Source organism: Psammomys obesus, unplaced genomic scaffold (genome assembly GCF_907164565.1).
Source record: "Psammomys obesus unplaced genomic scaffold, mPsaObe1.curated_primary_1811, whole genome shotgun sequence".
Taxonomy (NCBI): Eukaryota; Metazoa; Chordata; class Mammalia; order Rodentia; family Muridae; genus Psammomys; species Psammomys obesus.
In genome coordinates this window covers 13,026,629-13,050,155 of record NW_026596051.1, presented here as the reverse complement: position 1 = coordinate 13,050,155, position 23,527 = coordinate 13,026,629, and the positions used below count along the sequence as shown (strand labels likewise).

Here is a 23,527-nt window from a genome sequence, read left to right as displayed (position 1 = left end):
TCACACTAACTAGCTAGTTAAAAAGCCATTCTTATTTGCAAGCCATTCTGGAACATTCAACTGTAAGGGCCTTTTGTCAATAACAAATTTAACTTCTCCTTTCTTGGATGAGGAAGTTTAACCCTGATGAAATTAAAACAGACTTGCTTATGAGCACACATTGTTTTGTTTAAAGTTGGTGACTTGAATTCAAGAGTCTCAGCCTAGGCAGATGTAGGCTGAGCACTTAGAGACAGGTATTGCCTTCACCTGGGCACACCTGGAAAACCACCTGTCTTTGTAAAGGTCTCACTGCCGTGAACAAATGTTGAAACAGCATGGTGGAGCAAGCAGGCTTGTCCTTGTCCTCCTGCCACTGGAACCAGAGGTCCCAGGGTCCTCCCTGAGAGATGTAGCCTTGCAGTGTCCGGCTTCTGCTTGTTTGGCTTTGACATTTCTAGTTGCAGAATGGTCAGTCTTCCACAGTAACTTCAGAGATGGATTGCAGCATTGCATGGAGTTGGATGGAAGTGGAAACGGGCTGCCTGTGGGATTGTCCTGCCTGAGCAGTGGAGATTGCTGGTTGGTTCACTTTGTGTTTCTTGCATGGAGTCTTCTGGGAATTGGGCAACAGCTTCTGGGTGCTCTTGCTCTTTAGGCTTTTTGAAAACTGTAAACAACTTCAGTAAGCTTTGCAGAAGGAAGCTGTGGTTTCTGGTCTTCCTGTGCACTTGTGTTTTTTTAGAGGGAGGGCTTAGCATCTGATCATAGTTTTCAACCAGCTCAGAAGGGACTAGAAAACGCATGGCAACTGTTGGCAGAAGGGGAGGAAACCAGGATTCTTCCAAAGAAACCTCTCCAACTGAGTGTCCCAGGAGACTGCCCATGGAGAATGAGGTAGGTTCATACCCACTGTAAGAAAGAATATCCTCGTATGAACCAGCATTCATGCCGCTTCCAGGATGGGCTTGCACACTGGGACCCTGAGCCCTGCTCCGAGATGCTGGATGGAAGCTCATTCACCGGCTTCCTGGGCTGAGACTGGTGGAAGACAGCATGATGGAGGGGGGGGGTGACCAAGGTTTGAGGCTGCGTGTGGGGAGCTGCCCTGTCCACCTGAAGGAATGCGAGGCCACAGGCTTTATGTCTTCCATGAAAAATAATTTCCTGCAGGCTGGTAGTCCAGTGAGTTCTAAGAGCACAGTTGAAGGGGAAAAGTTTGAGAACTCAAGGGAACTCAGATCTGGGGAGGCTTGTGTCTCAAGCGCACAACCATCCATGAGTGCATAACAGACCTAGACTGCCAGCATGGACCATGGCCTGTCCCCAGCATAGCCCTCTGTGGGATTAGGACAGGTAGGGTTGGCAGAGATTCCATTTGGTTCCATTCCTCTAGAACCAGGGAGTCCTGACGTGTGCAGGGCGTGTTGTGCCCATTGTCATGGTCCTGTGCCCAGGTCCTTTTCCATTGGTAGGGACTGGAGTACCCATCTTCCTTTCTCACCCTCCCTTGGCTCCTTTCCCTTCCCTAGACTCTCACGTATCCCAGGCTGGTAGTAGTTGAGGATGACCTTGAACTTCTGATCTTCCTGCCTTCATCTCCAGGGTGATGTTAGACTCATACCACCTCACCTAGTTTTTATGAGGTGTTCTGGATTGAACGAAGGGCCTCAGCCCTTAATTTTCTTAGAAGAAAAAGAAGAGAAAAAAGTGAACCTGTCAAGGGTGCTGCAGAGAGTGCTTGAGGTTGGTTGCAGTTTGTGAGGCAGCAGTAACGTAGGGAGGAAGTAGGGAGGTCAGCACACTGGGCTCTGTTTTCTGTTTAGCTTGTTTTTGGCTTTTTTGAGACAAGTTTTACTGTGTAGCCCTGGCTGACCTGGGACTCACAGAGATTCCCCTGCCTCTGTTTCCCGAGTGCTCTGATTAAAGGCGTGGGACACCATGCCCAGCTCCAGCAAGGAATTCTTTCTGTTAGGATTTGTATAATCTGCAGCCTGGGCAGAACACGATGCGTGAAGGGCGATAGGTGGAGTCTGTGGGGACTAGCTCCCACTGCGCTGTGGGGCAGAGCTGTACAAGCCTGCCCACAGGCCTCCTCAGACCCTCTCACTGACATCTGTGCCTCTTCCGGTCACAGGCCCTCGTCTTTCCCAGGCCTGCTCTGACTGTCTCACAGCAGTTGCTGTCTGTCTTCCTGTTAGATTGCGGGGTGGGGCGGCAGGACCTTCACTGTCACCGTTCATAGCCATGCTGTGTGGCGCGTGGCAAGCATGAACAGGGCCTTTTGTTTTGAGCATGGGGTAGTCTACTAAGTAGTTGATGGTGACAGTTAAATGGCATGCACGTGAAAGTGCTGAAGCGCCCCTTTGTACCGCAGTTTGTTTCTGTCTCAGACTTGCTAGCCCTTTCTGGAGTAGTGTGCTGAGCTTAGTGCTGAGCCCCATTCAGCATGTGTGACTGTATTATTTACTTTGGTCCTCAAAGAAAGACCTCTCTTCTCAGGAGTCTAGAGGCATTGGCTTTTTTTTTGGGGGGGGGGGCACACATTTAAAGCCAACATTTCATTCTGTTTAGCGTGTCTGTCTGTGTCCATGTTCATGCCATGGTACATTTGGAGAACAGAGTCACTACATGAAAAGACCAGAGTAAGTTAGTTTCAGAGATACATGTACTTCTGAGATAAATTGAGATAAAATCTCCCAGGCCGGCATCAAACGCAAGATTCTCCTGCTTCCAAGAGCCACATCACAGGGTGTGCTACCATCAATCTCCAGATAGCTGTGATTTTTGTTGTTGTTGTTTTTAGGTTCCTAACCATGCCCCAACCCCCCAGCACCTTTTTTCTTTCTGTGACACTAGAGATTAAACCAGGGGTTCGTGTTTGCTAGTGAGGTAGCTATTACTGAGCTACAGACCCATTCCCATTTCCAACCTAGACTATTTTAGGCATAAGGTGGCAAAGACTGGAAAAATATTGACAGGATCTGAGAGGCTTTTCAGAGAGAACCTAGAAAATTTTGCACTGTGTGTTGAGGAGTTTTGCTCCAGTGTTCTGTATTCCTTTCCCAGCTCTGTGTCTTGGACCTTGGCTTGCCCGTTCAACCTTAGGACTCAGTTTCTTCAAGAAAGACCTGGTCTGGAAGTCCTGTCCTGTGTTGGAATTCCGCTCAGCCTGCTTGCCCTTTTGGGGTCCAAATCATGTATACTCAGTAACATGCTGCAGAATGAAGAATACAGTTGTTAAATCTGCCTTTTAACCACGCTGTAATTTATCTGTAGGACATCGCAGCAAATTGAAATCTTGCTGAAATCTTGACTCTGCATTGAAATCTTAATTATTTGTTCATTTACTTTATTATTTATTTGGTTGGGTTTTTTTGTTTGTTTGTTTGTTTTGAGACAAGGTTTCTTTATGTTGCCCTGGCTGCCTCCTGCCTCTACCTCCCTCCTGATTAAAGACATGTGCCACCATGCCCTGCTCCTTTGCTCTTTAACCAGAATTTCCTTTGACATTTTCATGTTAAGAGCTGGTGTGGTGGCTTTTACCTGTAATTGGCGGCACTCAGGAAGGGTGGCATGAGTTCTGTCCTAAGCCAGCCTGAGCTGTACAGTAAACCTTGTTTCAAAAAGAAACGACAGATACACAAATTAGTGAAACAAAAAGCAGCTTCAGATCTAAGATTCACCATCCACCTTTTTTTCCTTTGTAGGACTAGAGATGGAGCCTAGTGGCCCTGGCATGCTAGGCAGAGACTCCACCTGCCCTTTACATCCTCAGCACCTTGTTGTTTTGAGAGCCAGTCTGACCTTGATCTTGTAGTCTCCCCGCCTCCTCATTCAGGTTAGCTTCTGGAGTGTCTGAATGCTGTCCTTCGGTCCTGCTGTCCGAGCTCTCTGTCCCCGCTAGCTGAGAGCTGAGGCAAAGCTGACGTGTTAGGCAGTCCTGTCAGAACATCAGCCACGCTGTGCTGTGTGTCCGGTGAAGTCACAGTGTCTGCCGAGGAACCTCTCAGTTGCAGTGTTCTACATTGTAAAACCAGTTAACACCATTTGAAGCACGGAGAGGGCGGGTCATGTAGTGCTTGTTATATCCAAGGCTCAGTTCTAGGGCCAGGGAGACATCTGCCTCCACAGCCAGTGTTCTCCCCGACTGCATGGGTGCATTGGAGGTCCACTGGTGGATAGTGGCAGTGCTAAGCCAATACCTAGATGGACCTCTCCCCTGTGCCGAATGCCCGTGCTACAGTTCCAGTACATCAAGAGGTGAGCACTGTACACTATTATGGAGCAGCTGTAACACTGTCCCTGTAGTTCATGTATTGAAAACTTAGGAATTGCTAGTTTCTGGAGTTCTTAATTTAATATTCACCAATCACTGTTGGCTGTGGGTAGCTGAAATTCCCGGGAATTTCAGCTACCCACAGCCAACAGTGATTGATTGGATGAGGGGGATTATTGCAATCCATAGCATCTATGCTTGGTTAGACTTGAAGGCCCAAGTCCAAGAGGCACTGGAGTGCCTCCTCATGACTCAAACTTGGAATTTGGGGGTTGTGCTTTCTTTGGCTAGTCTGAGTGGGCCAAGGGTGACATCGCTTCTGGTCAGCTCTTGTTCCATTGCTTAGGGTAACAAAAAACCCAGATGGTTTGACGTTATGGTAGGCCTTCAAGGCTGCTGAGCTGCTGGCTGATTTTTGCCATGGGTTTAGTTTCTCTTACTCTGCTCTTTTTGAGCGCAAGGACTGTTCCGCCCACAGCCTTCCTAGATTCCTGGTCTGCTAGGCACACAGAATAAAGGGTCTACACTGGGATTTCTTACTTCTTGTAGCCTATACAGGCTACATACTGGATGCTGGAGGTCCCAAGCTGCCAGAGGCTGGGTTGGGGTTATAGCTCAGTGGCAGGGTGCTTCTGGGCATGTGTGCAGCTGGAAAGAGCGGACTCTCAGACAGTGAGAGGCATATGTAGGGACATCAGGGGCTGGGCTGGTTTCTTTGCCTTGTAGAGTTCTAGCCCATGTCATGTTGTTACAGTGGGTCTGTCTTTTGGGCTGGGATTACAAGACACCCCAGGGTCCTCCCATTACAGACTCTGTTTTATAAGCTGTATATCACTGTATAACACTGTAACAGTGGAAGTGGAAGTGGCCTGTGGTCTGTGGGCCTGCTGATTTGGTGAGAGCTTCTTTGGTTAGACGCTGATCTTGGCAAACCTCTGGTTTCACAGTTGGTTTCCTATTGCTTCCATGTGTAAGAAAGAGTTGGACTGACAGGCAGCTTCCAGAAGGGCAGACAAACAGAGCTGCACTACCTTCGTATAGGAGCTGGTCTTCAGTCACTGTGCACTACGAGGAGCTGTGTTGAGGAAGGAGCTCTGTGGGGCTGCAGGGGGAACGTGAGAGACGGACTCTCTGGCCAGAGTGAGGCACATGGCTTAGAGATACTTCTGGAGGGTCAGGTTCATGGATCATGAACATGTGGATATTTAAAAACTCGGGAAAAAGAAGTGATCATGTATAACACATTTGGCATAATCTGAGTACCATCTGCTCAAAGGCCCATGGTGAAGAAATCACAGCTGTCTTCATTAGGGTGATGAAGCATGTTTTTTATGTTGCTCAAATATGTCACTTAATTTGGGGGTCATTTCTAGCCTGCAGTTTACTGTCTGCTTGTCTTACAAGTCTCAAGTAACCATTTTCCACTCTTGTCCCATACAAACCCCACACTGAGACCATCCTGTCCAAGTGCCATTGCCCTGTCCATCACTTGTCTGAACTCATCGTGGGACTGGAAAAAAACACTTGTGAGAGCTTGGGGAGAACAAGCCTGGAAGGTCCTCAATGACCGCCCGTCTCTTCACTTACCTCAGAGTGGGGACTTGGCAGGCTGGTCCCCTTAGCTCTTGTGGAAGTGCCTTGTCCTTTCTGCTGGTTGTCATCTTCTACAGATCTTAGGTCTCATGACTGTGTGTGTACATCTTGTCATAGTTTAGGCGTGAGCAGTGATAGGCAGCAATTATTCATCTGTCTCAAGTATGTACTGTTATGAAAATATAAATTTAAAAAATGGAGGGGCTAGGGATGTAGCTCAGGTGGTACAATACCTACCCAGCATGTAGAAAGCCCTGGGTTCTATGCTTAGTACTGCAAAACCAGGTCTGTGGTCCAAGCCTAATTCTAGCACTAGCCTTCAGGAGTGGGAGACAGCACTGGAGTTCAGAATCCTCAGCTACACAGTGAGTTTGAAGCTAGCTTGAGCTAAATGAACCCATCTCAGAAAAGTAACCGAAGCTGCTATCTGTGTGTGTGTTTGTGTGTGTGTAGTGTGTGTTGATCAAGAGAGGACTTCAGGGTCAATGACAGGCTCACAGAGGGATCACAGAGGGAGATGTAGAGTGATAGAATCAGCTCCCATGGACTATTTTCATATTTACGGGGTTCTGAGCCATGGTCTTTTCCTACCTTGGGTGCATGGATGTAGAGGCGAGTGGGTGCTGGCCCCACTGTGGTCATAGTGAGTAGAAGACAGTCTGGGGCTTTGGTGCTGGGCTATAAAGAGAGTAGTTGAAGAAGAGATAGATTGTCAAGAGTAAAAACAGTAACAGAAAAAACCCTGGCTCCATTTCCCTTCACAATATATCATATACTCTTGGTGAGAGCTTTCTGAAAATCTCTCACGGACAGCTGGTAAGGACTCACAAGGATCGTGGCTCATTTTAGAGAAGGTAGCTCTAAGTTAAGCTTCTTGTATGGGAAGCAGGGCAGCTCAGACCACACCACCAGAGCAGGTGAGCCTTGAGCCTGGAGAGTTCTGTGCTGACCCTGAGCCTGAGGTGCTGAGCTAGAGTGAAGCCTGTGGAGAGGGCAACAGGCCTGGTGGCTTGTGTGTGTGCAGCTCTAGCACCAAGACCCAGGCTGCTGTTCTGACTTTTTCGAGTGGGCCTCCTGGATCTGTGTCCATTTCAGTAGATCAGGGGAATAAAACTAAGATTCCAAAGGGCCAAGGATATAAAGCCAAGGGCCAGGGAGGCTGTCCATGGCAGGAAGCCGCAGGCATATGAAAGGTGTCGGGGTATTTTTCTGAGGTTGGCTGAGGCTTATTTGCTTGTTGGTTTCATGCCTAGTGCTTGAGAGCTAAGCCTGAGAGTGAGGTTGGAGAGCAGCCCCTATATTGTGGGGTCTCCTGGGAATCTTGTGAGTGCTGCCTGATAATTTATTCTATACATTTTGTTGTTGTTTGTTACTAGTTTGGGGGACAAGGGATATGGTTTCCCAGCCACTGCCTGCCTGGGTGCCAGGTCACATAGTAGGTGAGCCTCAGGAGAACTGTTGACCTCTCTGAACTGTCTGCCACATCAGAGAGAAAACAGTTAGGACATCCTTTCTTCCTTGCATTGCTCACGGCTTTAGTTTCTGTAACCTGTTGCTATAGAGGACACACTTGAGTGTCTTGGTTTCCGTGTTGGTTTCTCTGAGTGATGAAATGGCCCGCAGCGCCATCTTTCTGCAGAGTTGGGGATAGCTTCCATTGCAGTCGTGGTAGGAGGTACTAGCTTTGACTACCCTCTCCCCTGCTCACAAGTTCATTTTGATCACAGGCTGAGTCTTCAAAACCCTGGTACCAAGCTCACATCCAGTAACATGTGAGGCCGGGAGTGTTGGTGGCCGGCTTGGGGCCCTACCTGAGAGAAGGAGCTTCTTGAGAACCTAGGGCTCCATTAGGGCTTGGGCTCCTTGGAGCTTACTTGACCTTGACCGCTGAGACAGCTTTGCAGGTGGCAACCCCTGCCCCACTTGCTGCCTCCCAGCTGAGATGACATGCCTCCCAGAGCTGGGAGGAATCGGAGCTCTGCCATGTGACTGTCCCCGCGTGTCTTCATATCAGTGGGAGCTGCCTTCTGCGTGTTACAGGAGCCACGTTAACAGGCCTGTCTGTCCTCTACACAGATCTGCATGGGCACTTACGTGGCATGTAGCTGGCTATAGAGCCATGCCTCAGCCTGGTGTGTTGGTCCTTTCTCATAGGCTGTCGTGGTCAGTCCCTGTTTTCATGGTGACTGCACTAACCGTTTTGGTCACTCCTGTTTGTTAGTAGTAGGTACAGCACAAATGTGTGAATAATGAACTCCAATCATTGCCATTTCTGCCTGCAGCCTGGAATTGTGTCGCCATTTAAACGAGTATTCCTAAAAGGTGAAAAGAGTAGAGATAAGAAAGCCCATGAGAAGGTGACAGAGAGGCGCCCTCTGCACACTGTGGTGTTGTCATTACCTGAGCGCGTCGAGCCAGACAGACTGCTGAGCGACTATATTGAGAAGGAGGTGAAGGTAAGTCATCACGGGCCACAGAGCACCCTGCCAAATAGTTTGTTGCCAGCTCCATGTGAATAAGTTAGCCTGTGTCCCACCCTGTCTTGCCTCTGATGTATCTACTGACTGGGAAACTCCAAACCCAGTCCCATCCTTGACTTTGGTTTCTGATCCTTTGTTTGGCAGTATACTGTCCTGTGTCTTGAAGGTCATGGATATTGTGTTCTGCCATCAGAAAAGGCTTGTAGAACAGGGAAACCATGACTTCTCCAGGTTGCAGGTGATAACAGGTGCTTGTTTGGGCCCTAGAGCCAGCACAGGTGCCCCTGTTCAGGGCATGGAGCCTCAGCCTGAACGCTGGAGGTTTTAGGTCTCAGGCACGTGTGCCCAAGAGACTGTTCAAGCTGTGTGGTGCCCCCAAAATGAAAATAATTAATAAGATGCTAGAAAGCCATGAGTTCAGAGAGAAAGGAGAGGTGACAGGCTGTGGGTTCCCGTAAATGGAAGAAAGGAAGCCAGTGCAGGTGATGTAGCTCAGTTAGTGGATCCAGCTGGGCCAGGTCCCCGCAAGAGGCCAGAGGCCAGAGGCTCAGGAGGCTTCAGAGGTAACCAAATATGGATTAGTCCACACCCTCCACACTGGGAGGTGGAGCTTTGGATACTGACACCTGGTGCAGGAGTGGGTGGGAGAGACCCAGACCAGAGAAGGGGAAGTTAAATGAAAGCCTGTGACAGATGGTGAGAATCCACGACCCCTTTTATGTTCAGGCTTCAGAATGTCTGTGAACAGGCCTCCCACAAACAGTTCACAGTCAAGTGTCGCTTCTCCTTGATGTGGCTGAGGAGTTTGTACTGACCCTAGAAATTAACCACACAGTCAACTTGAGTAAAGCCCAGCGGATGCAGAGTCTGCCCAGGACACGTGTCTAGCGAGCTCTTCAGGGGCCTTGTTTTAAATACAAGCAGCCGAAGATACATACACATGGAGGCAAACTTTCAACATAGAGATTTGAGCCCAAGACAAAAAACAGGAATGAGAAAACAGTGGCTCCGAAAGTAAGAACGCCTGTGGACAGTGTGTGTCGCTTGATGGTGGGTCATATCTGAGGAAGCATGGTGGGTAGCTTCATTGTTAGGAACATCACAGAGTGTGCGAACCTACATGGAGATGGATGCAGCTGTGTTCTTGATGTTATGGCGAAGTGGGGTAAATGGGAGATGGATGAGGCTGCTGTTGGCTGCTGGTGAACTGCTTTCAACTGATGACAATAAACTGAGGTTTGGTCTGCTTTAAAATTTTTTTTTAATGAATTAACTGATTAATTTTATATGTGCGAGTGTCTTACTTAAGTGTATGTCTGTACGCCACATGCATGCAGTGCCCACAGAGGTTAGAAGAGGGTGTGGGATCCCCCGAGCTAGTGTTGAGAATGGAACCCAGGTTTTTTTGTAAGAGCAGCCAGTACTCTTGACCTCTGAGACATCTCTCCATCTCTGGTTTGCTTTTTTGAGACAGTAGCTCACTGTGTATCTCAGGCTGCCCTTAACTGAGGGTCGTCCTTCCGAAGCCTCCCAAGAGATAGGATTGTCGGAGTGTGCCACTAAACTTGATTATAAACTGTTTGAGATAGGAGTACACTCAAAAATGCTAAAAAGTATCACATAGTAAATACATAGACCAGTGACATGGTTATATTAGTTACTTTTCTCTTTGCTGTGACAAACCAGCTGACAAATTAAGGGAGCCTGCTTTCCTTCTTTCTTTCTTTTTTAACTTCTTATTGATTCTTTGAGGGTTTCACATTATGTGCTCCAATCCTGTTCATCTCCCCATTGCCTCATATCCACCCTTTGCTCTTGTAACCTCCCCAAAACAAACACAAACAAACAAACAAACAAACAAAAAATAGAAAAACATCTCTTCATGAAAGCTGTAGTGTGTCACAGTGTGTCCCATAGTATATTCCTCTGTCCACACATCTTCACTGAACAAATGTTCATTGCAGTGACTCATTGGTCTGGTTTGAGATCTCTAGCTTTTGTGACACTGTCAATTTTGGATCAGCAGGACCAGCCCTTTCGCAGACTGCAGTCATTCACAGATGATAAAGATTCTGAACCCTGGCTCTGGGCTCGGTGTAGCTGAGTTGGTCAGCGTGGCAGCTAAAGGGAGGCTTTCTTTCGGCTCCTCCTGTGAGGGTGCACCATCATAATGGGGAAGCCATGGCACAAGAGCGGGAGGCAGCTGGTCAAATGGCGTTCAGGCAGCAGAGGGAGGCGAATGCTCATGTGCAGCTCGCGGTCTCCTTTTGATGTAGTTTGGGACCCTAGGCCGCGGGATGGTCTGTAAGCTCCCTCACAGACATCCCCCTCAGTGTGTCTCCTGGGTAATTCTGTATTCTGTCAGGTTGACAGTACTAACTTCACAGTCTTTTATTATGACTGTCAAACACTGTATGTGTGCTGTATAGCTATTGTGTAGCTATTAATGTATTACAGCTTGTTCACACCGTGTCACTATGAATTGAGCCATGTGTTGCACTGTGGTGTTTGCATAGCCACAAAGTTCGTCTGCACGAGAAAAGTTTGATGCCTTCATGATCTTAGGGAACCAGTGTTATATTAGTTGCCATCACTAGGCAGCACATGCTGTATATAATATTCTCAAAAAGACAAGAGGACATAGTGTTAATAATGAAATAACAAGGATTCTACCTCTGTTTTTAAATTTATTTAGTTTTTGGTGTGTGTGTGTGTGAGAGAGAGAGAGACTGGTGAGTACAGTGCAGAGGTTAGCAGTATTGGATTACCCTGGAGCTGAAGTTAGAGATGGTTGTGTGCCATCTGATGTACATGCTGGGAATGTGGGTCCTGTGAAAGAGCAGTCTTTCAGGACCCAGTAAGAGAGCCTATCTCAACAAACAAGGCGAGCAGCTCATGAGAAACAACCACCTCTAGCCTCCATATGTACATGTGCGCGCGTGCACACACACACACACACACACACACACACACACACAAATACAAACAAACCCCACAGCACTGAAGAGAAAAAGAGAACATTTGAGTAAACGGGGAGACATGAAGGAAAACGGAGGCCTGACTGGAGAGAGAGAGATTGTGTTGTAGGCTGAAGATTCAGCCTAATTCATGCCAGTTCTCCTCAGGTTCACATAAATGGACCAGCCACCTTGAAATTCACACACTGCACAGGGTACCCAATATGAAATACGTAGTTTGACTAGCTTGATGATAACAGTTTCTGTCACAGTTCCATTAAGCTATTTTTGTAGACTGAAGCACGATTAGTCAGCAGTGTGTCTGCAAAGGCTAGAGAAGAGTGACTAAAACAACCTTTTTTGTTTTTGTTTTATTTTGTGTTTTGAGCAAAAAAGAGAATAATATGAGGAGGGCAACTGTCCATTTTCCAGCTGTGTTCAATTTCTCCTGCTTGTAGGCTTGTGGAGAGCTGACATGGACTGGGGGATAGGATTGTGAACCTAGAGGTAGACCCACACAAATTTGCAAGAGCCATTCTGTGGAGGAAGAAGGGCCATGTCAGAACATGCTGGAGCAGTTGGACAATATAGACAAAAAGGGACCTTGCCAACCACTTTATGCCTTCACAAAAGCCAACTTAGAGTAGACTGTGGGATTAAGTGTCCACTTAAACTTGTAAGCAGCTGGGCCATGGTGAACACTTTTAATCCCAGCACACGAGAGGGAGAGGTAGGTAGATCTTTGTGGATTTGTGGCCAGCCTGGTCTACCTAGTGAGTTCTAGGGCAGCCAAGGCTACCCAGAAAAACCAGAACCAAACCAAACCAAACAAAAAACTTGTAAGGGTGTTGGAAGGGGACAAAAAATAATTCATGGTGTCAGGCTAGGCAGAGTTAATCGATGATACCAGAAATGATGCATAAAAGGAAAACTGATCATTCAGACTTTCAAAATGCAAAAATTTCACTCTGCATATGAGGATGAAAATAGCAATAGAATGTTTACTTCACGTGTACAAGAATTCTGTCCTCATACCAGATGAGAAGACAGACTGAAAGAAAATATTTGCAAACCACCTATATGACCAAAGCTAGTATCTACAATACAGGAAAACCTCTCCAGTCTCAGTGTGAAAGCAATCCAGTTCAGTCTGGACAGATACAGACATTGCAGGGAAGAAGAGAACTGAAGTGGTATTTGGGCATGAAAGGATGTCCAGCTGTCGGGGAAATGCAGGTGAAAGCCACAGTGACTATCAGCACACTGTTAACAAAACACTGAAATAAAACAGCGGCAGCACCTGCTCCTGCTGAGGACGCGGGGCCCAGAGCTTACATCCTGGGGCTGGGAGGATGGCTGGCACTTTTCTCAGAACCGCAGTATTAGTTACTGTGCTACTCAGCACTTGAACTTGTCAAGAAGCCTTCTATCCCGCTGAGCTGCACAGTTCTATTTGTATGAAAAAGTTAGCATGGGGGAGGGGCAGGTGGATCTCCATGAATCAAAGCCAGCCTAGTCTATATAGGAAGTTCCAGGCCACCTGAAGGTACATAGTGACCCTGTTTTCAAAAACAAAACAAAAAGGAAAGAGAGAAGATTGTGCATAGCTGGGCATGGTGACTGCTCCTGTGATCTCAGCTGCTCAGAGGAATGAGGGGAGGGTCACTTGAGCCCAAGAGTTCAAGGTCATCCTGGGCAGTGTGAAAGAAGGAGAGGGACAGGGATGTTGCTGAGAACATTAAAGTGGTAAATAATCAGCTTAGTCACTGCACTCGGGAGACAGGTGGGTTGGAGCTTTGTCTGTAGGTTTGAGGCCTACAGAGCATGGTCCGAGACAGCTAGGGAAAATTGGAAGATAATGTAAATGTATTAAAATGATAACTGAAGTAATAGCAATATAAACTCGTTATTAAAAAAAAAAAAGCAATGTGCTAAAAGGCTCAGACTCCAGCAAGGCTGCCGTTTGTAAGTGGCTTATAGTATTGTCCTGGTTGAGTGAGTTGGTGGTTTTTATATTAATCTAAACAATTGATTTTTAGTCTTTTACATTTATTACTCTGATAAAATAAAATCAGCACAAAAATCTGCCAGTGAAAGGAAATACCTCTCTCTACTCCGTTGTGGTTCTTTAGGAAAATATTCTAGGCTGGACATGGTGGTGAGTGCCTTTAATCCCAGTACTCAGGAGGCAGAGGCAGGTGGATCTTTGAGTTTGAGTCCAGCCTGGTCTACACAGCAAGTTCCGGGACAACCACAGCTACATAGAGAAACTGTATGCATATATGTAATGTACATATGCATGTGTGTTTTAGGTTTTGAATGAACATTGATAAAGTCAATGCATTCAGTGAATGCTGAGTCCACACAGCAGTGTTTCACATTTTCACATAATTCTTACTTAATGCTCACAAAACCGTCATGAACTGCAACATTTTCTGGTATTTTTCATCACTTCTTGACCTCTGGCTCAGTGTATTTGTTATGATGGTAGCTTGTGGTGCTCTCTGGGTATGTGAGTGGGTGGACCAGGCTTTAATTCTGCCTTTTCCACAATGCAATGATACTGAGTTCGATTTACCACTTTGCTCTGCAGTGTGGGGCTGAGATCAGTTTTAGGGGTTCCAGGTGGCCTTTCTACTTGAGTAGCTCTTGTTCCACAAGTCGGATTATGGCCTGTATTCACTAAGTGGTGGGTAGCCAGCCGCCAGCTCTTTTTCACCCAAGGGATACTGGGAGGTACACCTGCCCTTGCAGTGATTTCCTGGTTTCCATATGTCCATATCATACACAGGGCTTGTTGGCTGTGTCTGTCCCAAAATGTCAGCATCACCTACAACTTTTATTCCCGAAACCTTTGAAGATTATCATTTTCTCAGTTACATGTACCCAGGTCAGCCAAGTCCCTTGAGAAAGTTGAGTCCTTTCTTTCAGGCTTGGCCTCTCCATCACATTGGGTTTGAGAGCTGCTGAGTACCGCTGTGTGCAGTATGGTCATATGGGAGTCAAGGAATCACTGCAGGGATGGGACTACCTCCCAGTGTCCCCTGGGTGGAAAAGCTGGTGGCCGGCTACCCGTCACTTACTAAGTATAGGACGTAATCCTCACACTGGCCCTGTGACTTGCAGAATAAAAGCTGTTCAACCCTGGTGGAGACACACTGATGCAGCTCTGTATTCCACCTCGTGGACACAGCACCACAGGCCCTCCCCCGGTTCCTCCCCAGCTCCTGCCTGTGTATATAGTAGGCAGGTCTTGGAGCTAAAAGAGGTGGGCCTGGTCCCATTGTTTTTCAGCCTGGGAGATTGGGATACTCTGTCTTTTAGCATGGGGACAGGCTAGAGTGTTAGAAGAGCCTATGGAGGGAGGGATTCACCTGGATCTCCTCAGCTCGGGTCTCAGTATAGGTCACTTCCCATCTGGGCCCAGGCTTGCCATGGGAACCTGTTATTCAAAGGCCAGTAGATGAAAGTGAGGTGGGGGCTTAAAACACCTTCCACCCCCATTCCTTTCTCGGGCGTTCAGAAGAGGTCACTATTGATCTTGTCTGGGTCTGTGACTGTCTAGGAAGGCTTTTAGTTACTGAGTCTTTCTTTAACAGATCATCCTGTGCTATTCAGATAATGTGTTTCTTTAATACATCATTGGGCTATTCCGTGAGTTCCTTCTTTGGTAGATTCTTTCTGTAAGCAGACATTGTATGGTGGCCTTTTTAAAGGTAAGATGTATTTATGACCCAGAATATGGTCACTATAGATGGATGAGGTGAAGAATGTGCAACCTTTTGTTGCTGGGTGGTATTGACTGTGTGTGTGTGTGTGTGTGTGTGTGTGTGTGTGTTTTACTGGGATTAAATCTAGGGCCTCACACATTCTCTATCCTTAGTACCCAATATCTCTCTATGGATTGGTATATATTTAGACCACTCAAAGTAAATAATGATGTAGCTGGTGAATACTTGGTATATTTAACTTTTTTCCTTCCCTTGGTCTTTTTTTTTTTTTTTTTTCCTTCTCCTATTTCTTATTTCTCTGGTTTTATTTGAACATTTTATACAGTCATTTTTTTTCTTTTTGTATATCTTCTCTCTGACCATATCACATATATATTTATATATAAGTTTAATTCAAATGTATATATATTTTAAATATTTATTTATTATTGATACAGTATTCTGTCTTCATGTGCACCAGCAGGCCAGAAGAGCACCAGATCTCATTATAGATTGTTATGAGCCACCATGTGGTTGCTGGGCATTGAACTCAGGATCTCTAGAAGAACAGCCAGTGCTCTTAACCTCTGAGCCATCTCTCCAACCCCCCCATGTATATTATTTTAATTTAATATACTGCCTTAGAATTTGAAGAAAGCATTTACAACTAACCTTGCTCTGCTTTCCATTTTACTATTGAAGACAGCTTGTGTAACCCTTATCAGAAAAACACCAAAAGTGTTTCAGATATCAGAGTTTTTCTGGCATTGGAGTATTTGCATAATGTTTTATGGACTGAGAATCCCTGAAAATCTAAAGTACTCTACAGTCTAGGACTTTGGCGCATCCTGTCGATACTGAAAATGTTCAGTTTTGGGTTAGGGATGCCTGCTGTGCTCAGGCCACCCCCACATCCCAGTACCTCTTTTTTTCTGTTTGTTTCACTTGCTCTTACGTTACCCAGTTACTCTCACCCAGTAGACTGTTGCTGTTTTTATTTTCAAGCAGCTGCTTGTAGGGCAATTAAAATAAGAAAATGGAAGATTTGATTTTACGTTTATTTACATAATTCTTTCTTCATGTAGCTCACAGATTCTGATGAAGTGATTTCCCTTATTTATTTTTATTTTATGTGTATATGTGAGTGCCTGCATATGTATGTATGTGTGGACCACACGTATGTGGTGCCTGGAGCAGCCTGAAGGTGGCATTGGATTCCCTGGAAATGGAGTTACAGATGGCAGGGAGCTGCCAGGTGGGTGCTGGGAGCTGAACCTGGGTCCTCTGGAAGAGCAGCCAGTGCTCTTAACTGCTGAGCCCCTCTGAAGTTCTTTTAACATTTCCTACCAAGTACCTGAGACCTTCAGTTTTTGTTTGAGAAAAATAATTTCTTCTCTCCTTTTTGCCTGTCCCTTCCCCCTTCTGAAGCAGGGTCTCACTCAGTAGCCTTTGGGTGGCCTAGATATCTGCCTGCCTCTGCCTGTGCCTCTGGAATGCTGGGATGAGAGGTATGTGCCAGTACACCTGGCCTGCTCTTGTTTTATGAAGCCTTGCTCATAGCTCAGACTGACAGGAAATCACTATGTAGCTGGGCCTGGCCTCCAGCTTGTACGGGTCATCTGCCTCAGCCTTTATACCTGGCTGAAGCTTTACTTTCTTTTTTTTCTTTCTTTCTTTCACTTTTGAAGAATAATTTTACCGGATTCACAATTATAGGCTCACAGATTTTTCTCAGAAATGTTTAAATTCTTCATTGTTATTTTTGCTTGCATTCTGGAGAGAAGCTCAGTGTCATTTTTAACCTTTGCCTTTTTGTGGGGTGTTTGGTCCTCTGTGGCTTCCTACACGATTTAGCCTTTGGTTTTTGTTTGTTTGTTTGTTTGTTTCTCTTTCTTAAAACTGAGTATTCTGAGCACATGCCTTTAATCTTAGCACTCTGGAGGCAGAGGCAGGTGGATCTCTTGTCAGTTCAAGGCCAGCCTGGTCTACAAAGAGAGTTCTGGGACAGTCAAGGCTACACAGAAAAACCTGTCTCGGGAGGGAAAAAAAAAAAGCCCAAGTATATGTTTATATGTAAACTTTGTGCTTTCTGTCTTATTTAGTGCTCTGATCTTTCTGGCGGTGGTTTGGTATATTCACCTTAAATGGAGAAATGCTTAGGCATCAGTACTTTAATTTCTTTTGCTTTCTTCTTAAACATTTTTCCTCTTTATTTATGTGTGTGTATGTATTCCTGTGTGAGTATATGTGCGTGCGGTCAGCTGAGGTGGGTCCTGGAACTGAACCCAGTTACAGTGAGAATAGCCAGTGCTCTTAGTTGTTGGGCTACCTCTCTACCCCAATCCCTCTTCGCTTTCTCCTCTGTCACATTACACCTTGTTGTCCTGGGTCTTAGATACTCTTTCTTTCATTTCTCCCTTCTCCTTCCCTCTCTCTCAGAGAGTCTGGCCTCGGATTCACTGTGAAACTGAGGATACCCTTATACTCGTGATCCTCCTGCCTCAACCTCCAGAGTTCTGAGTTACAGGTATGTCCCTGCATTGCTGGCTCTCTTTGCTTTTAAGTTTTGGAATTCTCTCTTATCCTTAAGTCCAAGCTCATTCATATCCTTTCTTGGTCAGTATATCCAGTGCCTAGTGAGTATGCTAGAGGTGCTATTTATTGCTGCTACAGTGTTGTCAGTTTCTAGAATTACCTACTGATTCTTAGACTTTCCATCTTCCTGCTTCAATTGTCCATCTCTTCCTCTGTGTTGTACACTTTTCCATTTCATCTTTTAGCATGTTAATCACTACTGTTTTAAATCCCTAGTCTGACAGAGTGTCTCTATCATGCCTGAAACACTACCATTTGTGGTCCTTCCCAACTGTGGTCCTGCCTTTTCATATGCCTTGTAATTCATTGAACTCTAAGCATGATGCTTCAGATGCAAGGAACTTAGGCCCGGGGCAGAGGTCTTGGTGAAGGTCTGTGGTTGTCTGACAAGTACTTATGCTATTTTGACTGTTGTAAGTACACTTGTCAGCAGCTAAAACCTCCTTTGCTATCCATGGTTCTTCTTTCCTGGGGAGCCTTCTTAAGGTACTGGAACCTTCAGTTCTTTCTAGTTGAAATAAGAGCCTTTGTTGATGGGTAAGAGCCATGTTGATAAGTCTTACGACTAGACCTTAAGGTTTTTGTGAACATTGCCCTGGGCTGTGAATGTCAGCTGTGCTTTTTGGTTTTGTGTTCTCTTATTGTCGAAAGGATGAACCAGAAGGCTAGAGGAAGTAAACGTTATATTTTCCCTCTTGTAGGTAGGTGGGGATAGGCCCTGGTAAAGTATTTTCTTAGAGGAAAAGACTATATTAGGAATAACAGAACACTGTTCATCCTTTAGTATTTTACTCATTTCTTTTTAATTCTATTTTTTTTTAATTTATGTGTATAAATGTTTTGCCTGCATGTATGTCTGTGCACCATGTGGGTGCCTGGTGTCTGCAGAGGACAAAGGACAGTATTGGGTTTCTTGGAACTAGAATTCTGGACAGTTTTGAGCCACCAAGTGGGCTCTCAGAACCGAAGCACAGATAGAGCTATTTCTCTATCTCTGATACATCAGTATTCTTTTACTTTTTTTTTCTTTTTTCCTAAAAGTATGTATTTATTTATGGTTTTGTTTTGTTGTTTGCTTGTTTGTTTGGTTTTGAAAACAAGGTCCCAGGCTGGCCTTGCCTTGAACTCGCTATATAGCAGAAGCTGGTCTTGAAATCCTGAACTTCCTGCCTCTACCTCCTGAGTGCTGTAGACATGTTCTGCCATATCTTTCAGACTTGTGTTTGTCAGCTTTTTTGTTGTGATGATGAAAGTGACATTCTCAGGCTCCTTCCATGCTGGATCAGAAACTGGAGGTTCATCTTCACCCCCTTTAAATAAAGAACCTTAAATATATGAATCAATAAATGAGAACATTGAGGTCAGGAATTATCTTCCTGGGAAGAATGTATTGGTAAGCCGTCAGTTTGTAAGAACTAGGCATGGAGGGTTTGCTGTAACTTGGATTGCTGTTCACCGGAAGTGGTGTTGCAGGCAGGCACTGTGACCAGGTGCCTCTGGGGCCTGCTGCCATGCCCTCTGCACCGTGATGGACCTAACCCTCAAGGTTCTGGGCACCTGAATGTGGAGCTCCAGATGCCAGCATGGGACTCTAGCTCTGAGAGTCGGGTGTTGCCCCTCCACTGATTATGAGGCCAGTGAGACAGCCCTGGGGTAAAAGCACTTGCTTTGCAAGATTACTGATTTGAGTTTGACCCCCAGAATCTGCAGTGGAGGGGGAGAAAGAACCATCTCCCAAATGTTATCCTCTGACCTGCACACCCATACCATGCTGTGTGCGTGCACGCAGGTAGAGGAATGTTAACTCAGAACATGGCTGCTCCGGCAAAATACCACATCCAAAGACCTTCTAGGCCTATGTGATCTGCCTGGAATACAAACACACCTTTAGTCTAGGAAACAGAGGCAAGCAGATCTGAGCTCAAGGCTAGCCTGGTATAGAGTAAGTTCCATGTAAAGAAAAGCTTAGGTCCAGGTATGGTGGCACATGCCTTTAATCCCAAACACTGAAGGTAAAGTTAGTTTGTGGAAGGAAGTACCCGTGGACAGAAAAGGTGATGAATGAGAGAAAGATTTGATAGACCAGGATATGCCCAACTCTCAGGAGAGGGGAAAGGGAAACTATTTACTGGGCAATGCAGAGAGGGGGTGGGGTGTGAATGCAATTTTACCAGGAGAGTTTTACAGAGAGAGGTTGAATGAGAGAACAGGCTAGACATAGGTGAAGGCAGAAGGGGCCAGGCGATTTGACCAGGTTGCTGGAGTTAGTGTTAGCCAAGCAGAACAATTTAGAGGCCAAGAGAAAAGCCAGATTGAATAAGTTAGCTGGGAGAGGAGTTTGAGCCAGAACAGCTGAATTGAACCAGCCAGCCCAGAGCCCAGAAAGAACAAGAAAGGGTGAGCTTATTAAGTAGTAATTCTCAGAGGCTGAAAACATTCTAGGCCTGAGTTAGATTGTATGGAGGCTAGAAGCTTCCAGGGGTAGGCCTAGGTTAACAGACAGAGGCAGTAATCCTCCGAGACAACAGTTGAAACAGGTGAATGAAAGTTCTACAGGTACACACCACACACACACACACACACACACACAGTAATTAAATAAAAATTAAAAATATATTTATGGGACCTGGATTCGCTTCCCAGCAGCCATGTGAGGGCTCACAACTATCTGTAACTACAGTTCCAGGGGATCCCTGTACCTTCTTCTGACCTTTGTGGGCACCAGGCGTACACATGGTACACATATATACATACATGGAGGCAAAGTACAATTTTTAAAAATACATATTTATGTTTCATATGGGGGGAAAAACTAGGCATGAAGGCTGCAGACAGAATTGCCATACCGCTTTCAGTACCCCGTGACCTGGAGATTTGCTGAACCAAAGGTCTCATGGCTTTCTTGCTTTTGCCATAGTCTGTGTGTGCTGCTCTAATAGAGTGTGGCAGCCTGGGTAAGAACTACCTATTCCTCATGGTTCTGGAAACCAAGGTACTAGTGTTGAAGGCCTTTCTCGTTGCATCATCCTGTGGTAAAGTAGGACAAGAAGATGATGGACAAGACAGAGCAAAAAGGGGATGGAGCTCATTCTTTTATAATGACTCCATTTCTAACCAGATGTGCTGACTTGGGCCTGTAATTCTAAGACTGTGGACACTGAAACAGCAGGGTTGCCAAGGGGCTGAGGATGTGGTTTTGCCTAGCATCTGTAAAGACCTGTGTTTATTCCCCAGCACTGCCAAAACCAGGGGTGATGGCCTATGTCTATCTTGCCAGCACTCAAGAGGTAGAGGCAGGAGGATCAGAAGTTTAAGGTCATCCTTATATGAGACCTGTGTAAAAAAAAAAAAAGGGGGGGGGAGGGGGAATTTAAGGCTAGTCTGGTTTGTATATAAGTTCCAGGCCAGCCAGAGCGTAGCAGGAGCCTGTCAAGAAAAAATGGAAGGGGTAGGAGGAATCCTCGGTAGTTAAGAGCATTTGCTGCTTTTCCAGACGACCTGGATTTGATTGCCGGCACTCACATGGTGGCTCACAACCATCTACAATTCCAGTCCCAGGAAATTCAGTGCCTTCTTTTGGTTCCCATGGGTACCAGCCACACATGTGCTGTACAGACATGCAGGCAAAACATTCAGACACATTATATGCAGTGCACACATGCACACGCACTCACGAACACACGCTTGCACACACATACCCACACATGCACCATACACACAGTTATTATAAAATAAAAAATTCAAAGTATAGTTGTGGGACCTGGGTTCACTCCTCAGCACCCATGTGGTGGCTCACAGCCTTCTGTAACTACAGTTAGAAGGGGAGAAGCTGCAGGAGCTGTAGACATGGCTCAGTATTAGGAACAGTGGCTGCTTGTCCGAAGACCAGAGATCCATTCCCATCACCCACTGCAGCCCCACAGCTGTGTGTAATTCTAGTTCCAGGGGATGCCTCCTGCTGCCTCCACGCGCACCAGGCACAAAAGTGTACATACACAAACGCACAGCATCCATGCACATAAAAAGTAAAATCGGGGCACGGGAGAGGAAGCAGGAGGGAGGGTGGGATTAGGAGAGAAGGGGGGAGGGGGCTACAGCTGGGATACAAAGTGTATAAACTAATTAATTTAAAAAAAATAAAAATATAAAACAAGATCCTGCTCTGCTGTAGTGTCAGTAATTCATTTCTAAGGGCAGAGCCTCTGTGACCTAATTCCCCCACAGCCCACCTTTCAACACTGTTACTTACAGGTTAAGTCTCAAACATGAATTTTGGGGGTACATTCAAGCCATGGCCTTCACTTTTCTGTATGTGTAAATTTGTCAGCTGAGCTGATGTGTTTTAAAATTTTAGTGGGGCCATGCACAGTGCCCCAACAGTGAGCAGGAAGCACCTGTCAGCTAGGTCCCCATCCTACCGAAACTAGTTTTGAGATACCTTTGAAAGACATTCGATGCCAGTTGTGAACACAGAGCAGTGGGAAATGTGGGAAGATCATCTACAGCTGCTGAGACTTCAGTAAAAATGTAGGATGAGGGGCTGGAGAGGTAGCTCAGTGCTCTCCAGAGGACCCTGGTGACACCCTCACACAGACATACATGCAGGCCAAACACCAATGCATGTGATAGATTAGGATGAATGGGTGGGTGGGTGGGTAGGTAGAAAGTAGGACTCTTTGGAGAATGCTAAAGGTGAATGGGCCTGGTGGCCTGGGGATGGGCCCTGGCTTTGTGCTCTGTAGTAACAGCAGTAGTCTTGGCTCTGTTTCTCACAGCACTCTTTCTTTCTCTCTCTTGCAGTATTTAGGTCAGTTAACATCCATACCCGGCTACCTGAACCCCTCCAGTAGGACTGAAATCCTGCATTTCATAGATAAGGCAAAGGTAAGAGCTTCTCCCACATGCTCTCTGCTACTTAGCTTCATCAGCCCTTGGTCCCTCCCCTTTGACCTCAGACTGAGAGGGGTGACCTAGCCCTGTCATTTTATGGGTATTCTTGGCACTCAAAGACAAAGGCTGTTCCTTAGTCAGAACCTTTAACCTCTAGACTTGGTTTTGGGCTGTTTCACACACAGTTTGAAGATATTTTAAAAGGCAGTTCCGAAAGAATCCCCCACGTGATTCAGACATGTTGACATCCTCGGAGGGAGTACAGCTGTACTGAGGGAGCAGCACTTCTTCAGCGCTCCCTGAGACGAGCCTCATACAGTGGCCCAGCGGTTCTGACACTTGTGGTTCTTTGCAGCGCTCCCACCAACTTCCTGGACACCTGACCCAGGAGCACGATGCTGTGCTTAGCTTGTCTGCCTACAATGTCAAGCTGGCCTGGAGGGACGGGGAGGACCTCATCCTCAGGGTGCCCATCCACGACATTGCTGCTGTCTCCTATGTCCGAGACGATGCCGCACACCTGGTGGTCCTGAAGACAGGTACAGGTTCGGGGGAGGTGATCTGGAGGAAAGAAGGAGGGTCCCCTCTTTCCTGACACTCTGAAGGTGGCCTCTGCGGCTCCAGGCTAGGTGCTGCCACCTATGATGGCTATAAACTGGTTTTCCTGCCGTGACCTGCTGTGGCCCCAGTGTCCCTGTCACACTGAGGGGCAGTGTTCAGATAAGGCCTTTCTTGAGCCAGGTGTGGGCAGAGGTGGGTAGATCTCTGTGAGTTCAAAGCCTGGTCTCTACAGTGAGTTCCAGGACAGTCAGAGCTACATAGTGAGACCCAGTCTCAAAAAAAAAAAAAAAGCCTTTCTCCTAGTGAGTCCTCAGCCCCTGCTCCCATAATTGATGTTGCCTCTACTGCTCAGTTACAGTGGAGCCTCAGAGAAAAGGGTGGTGACCAAAAGCTAAGCAGGGACCTCTGAACCCTCTGAACCCAACCCACATTTGTTTTCTTCTTCTTCTTCTTCTTCTTCTTCTTCTTCTTCTTCTTCTTCTT

At 46.3% G+C, this 23,527-nt stretch overlaps 1 protein-coding gene across 3 annotated transcripts in view; it reads left to right on the top strand.

The window, feature by feature from the left end:
* Positions 1–23,527, top strand: part of Ccm2 (CCM2 scaffold protein) — a 56,159-nt gene that overhangs the window by 17,851 nt on the left and 14,781 nt on the right. Inside the window, exons 1-4 of one of the 3 annotated variants that reach the window (XM_055623894.1) lie at positions 794–876; positions 8,134–8,307; positions 22,394–22,477; positions 22,839–23,022. In XM_055623894.1, coding sequence (XP_055479869.1) covers positions 865–876; positions 8,134–8,307; positions 22,394–22,477; positions 22,839–23,022 — 454 coding nt within the window. In that variant the 5' untranslated portion in view covers positions 794–864. Of the gene's footprint in view, positions 1–793; positions 877–8,133; positions 8,308–22,393; positions 22,478–22,838; positions 23,023–23,527 lie in introns of those variants that run through there. The other 2 variants (XM_055623895.1, XM_055623896.1) reach the window with 2 other exon arrangements.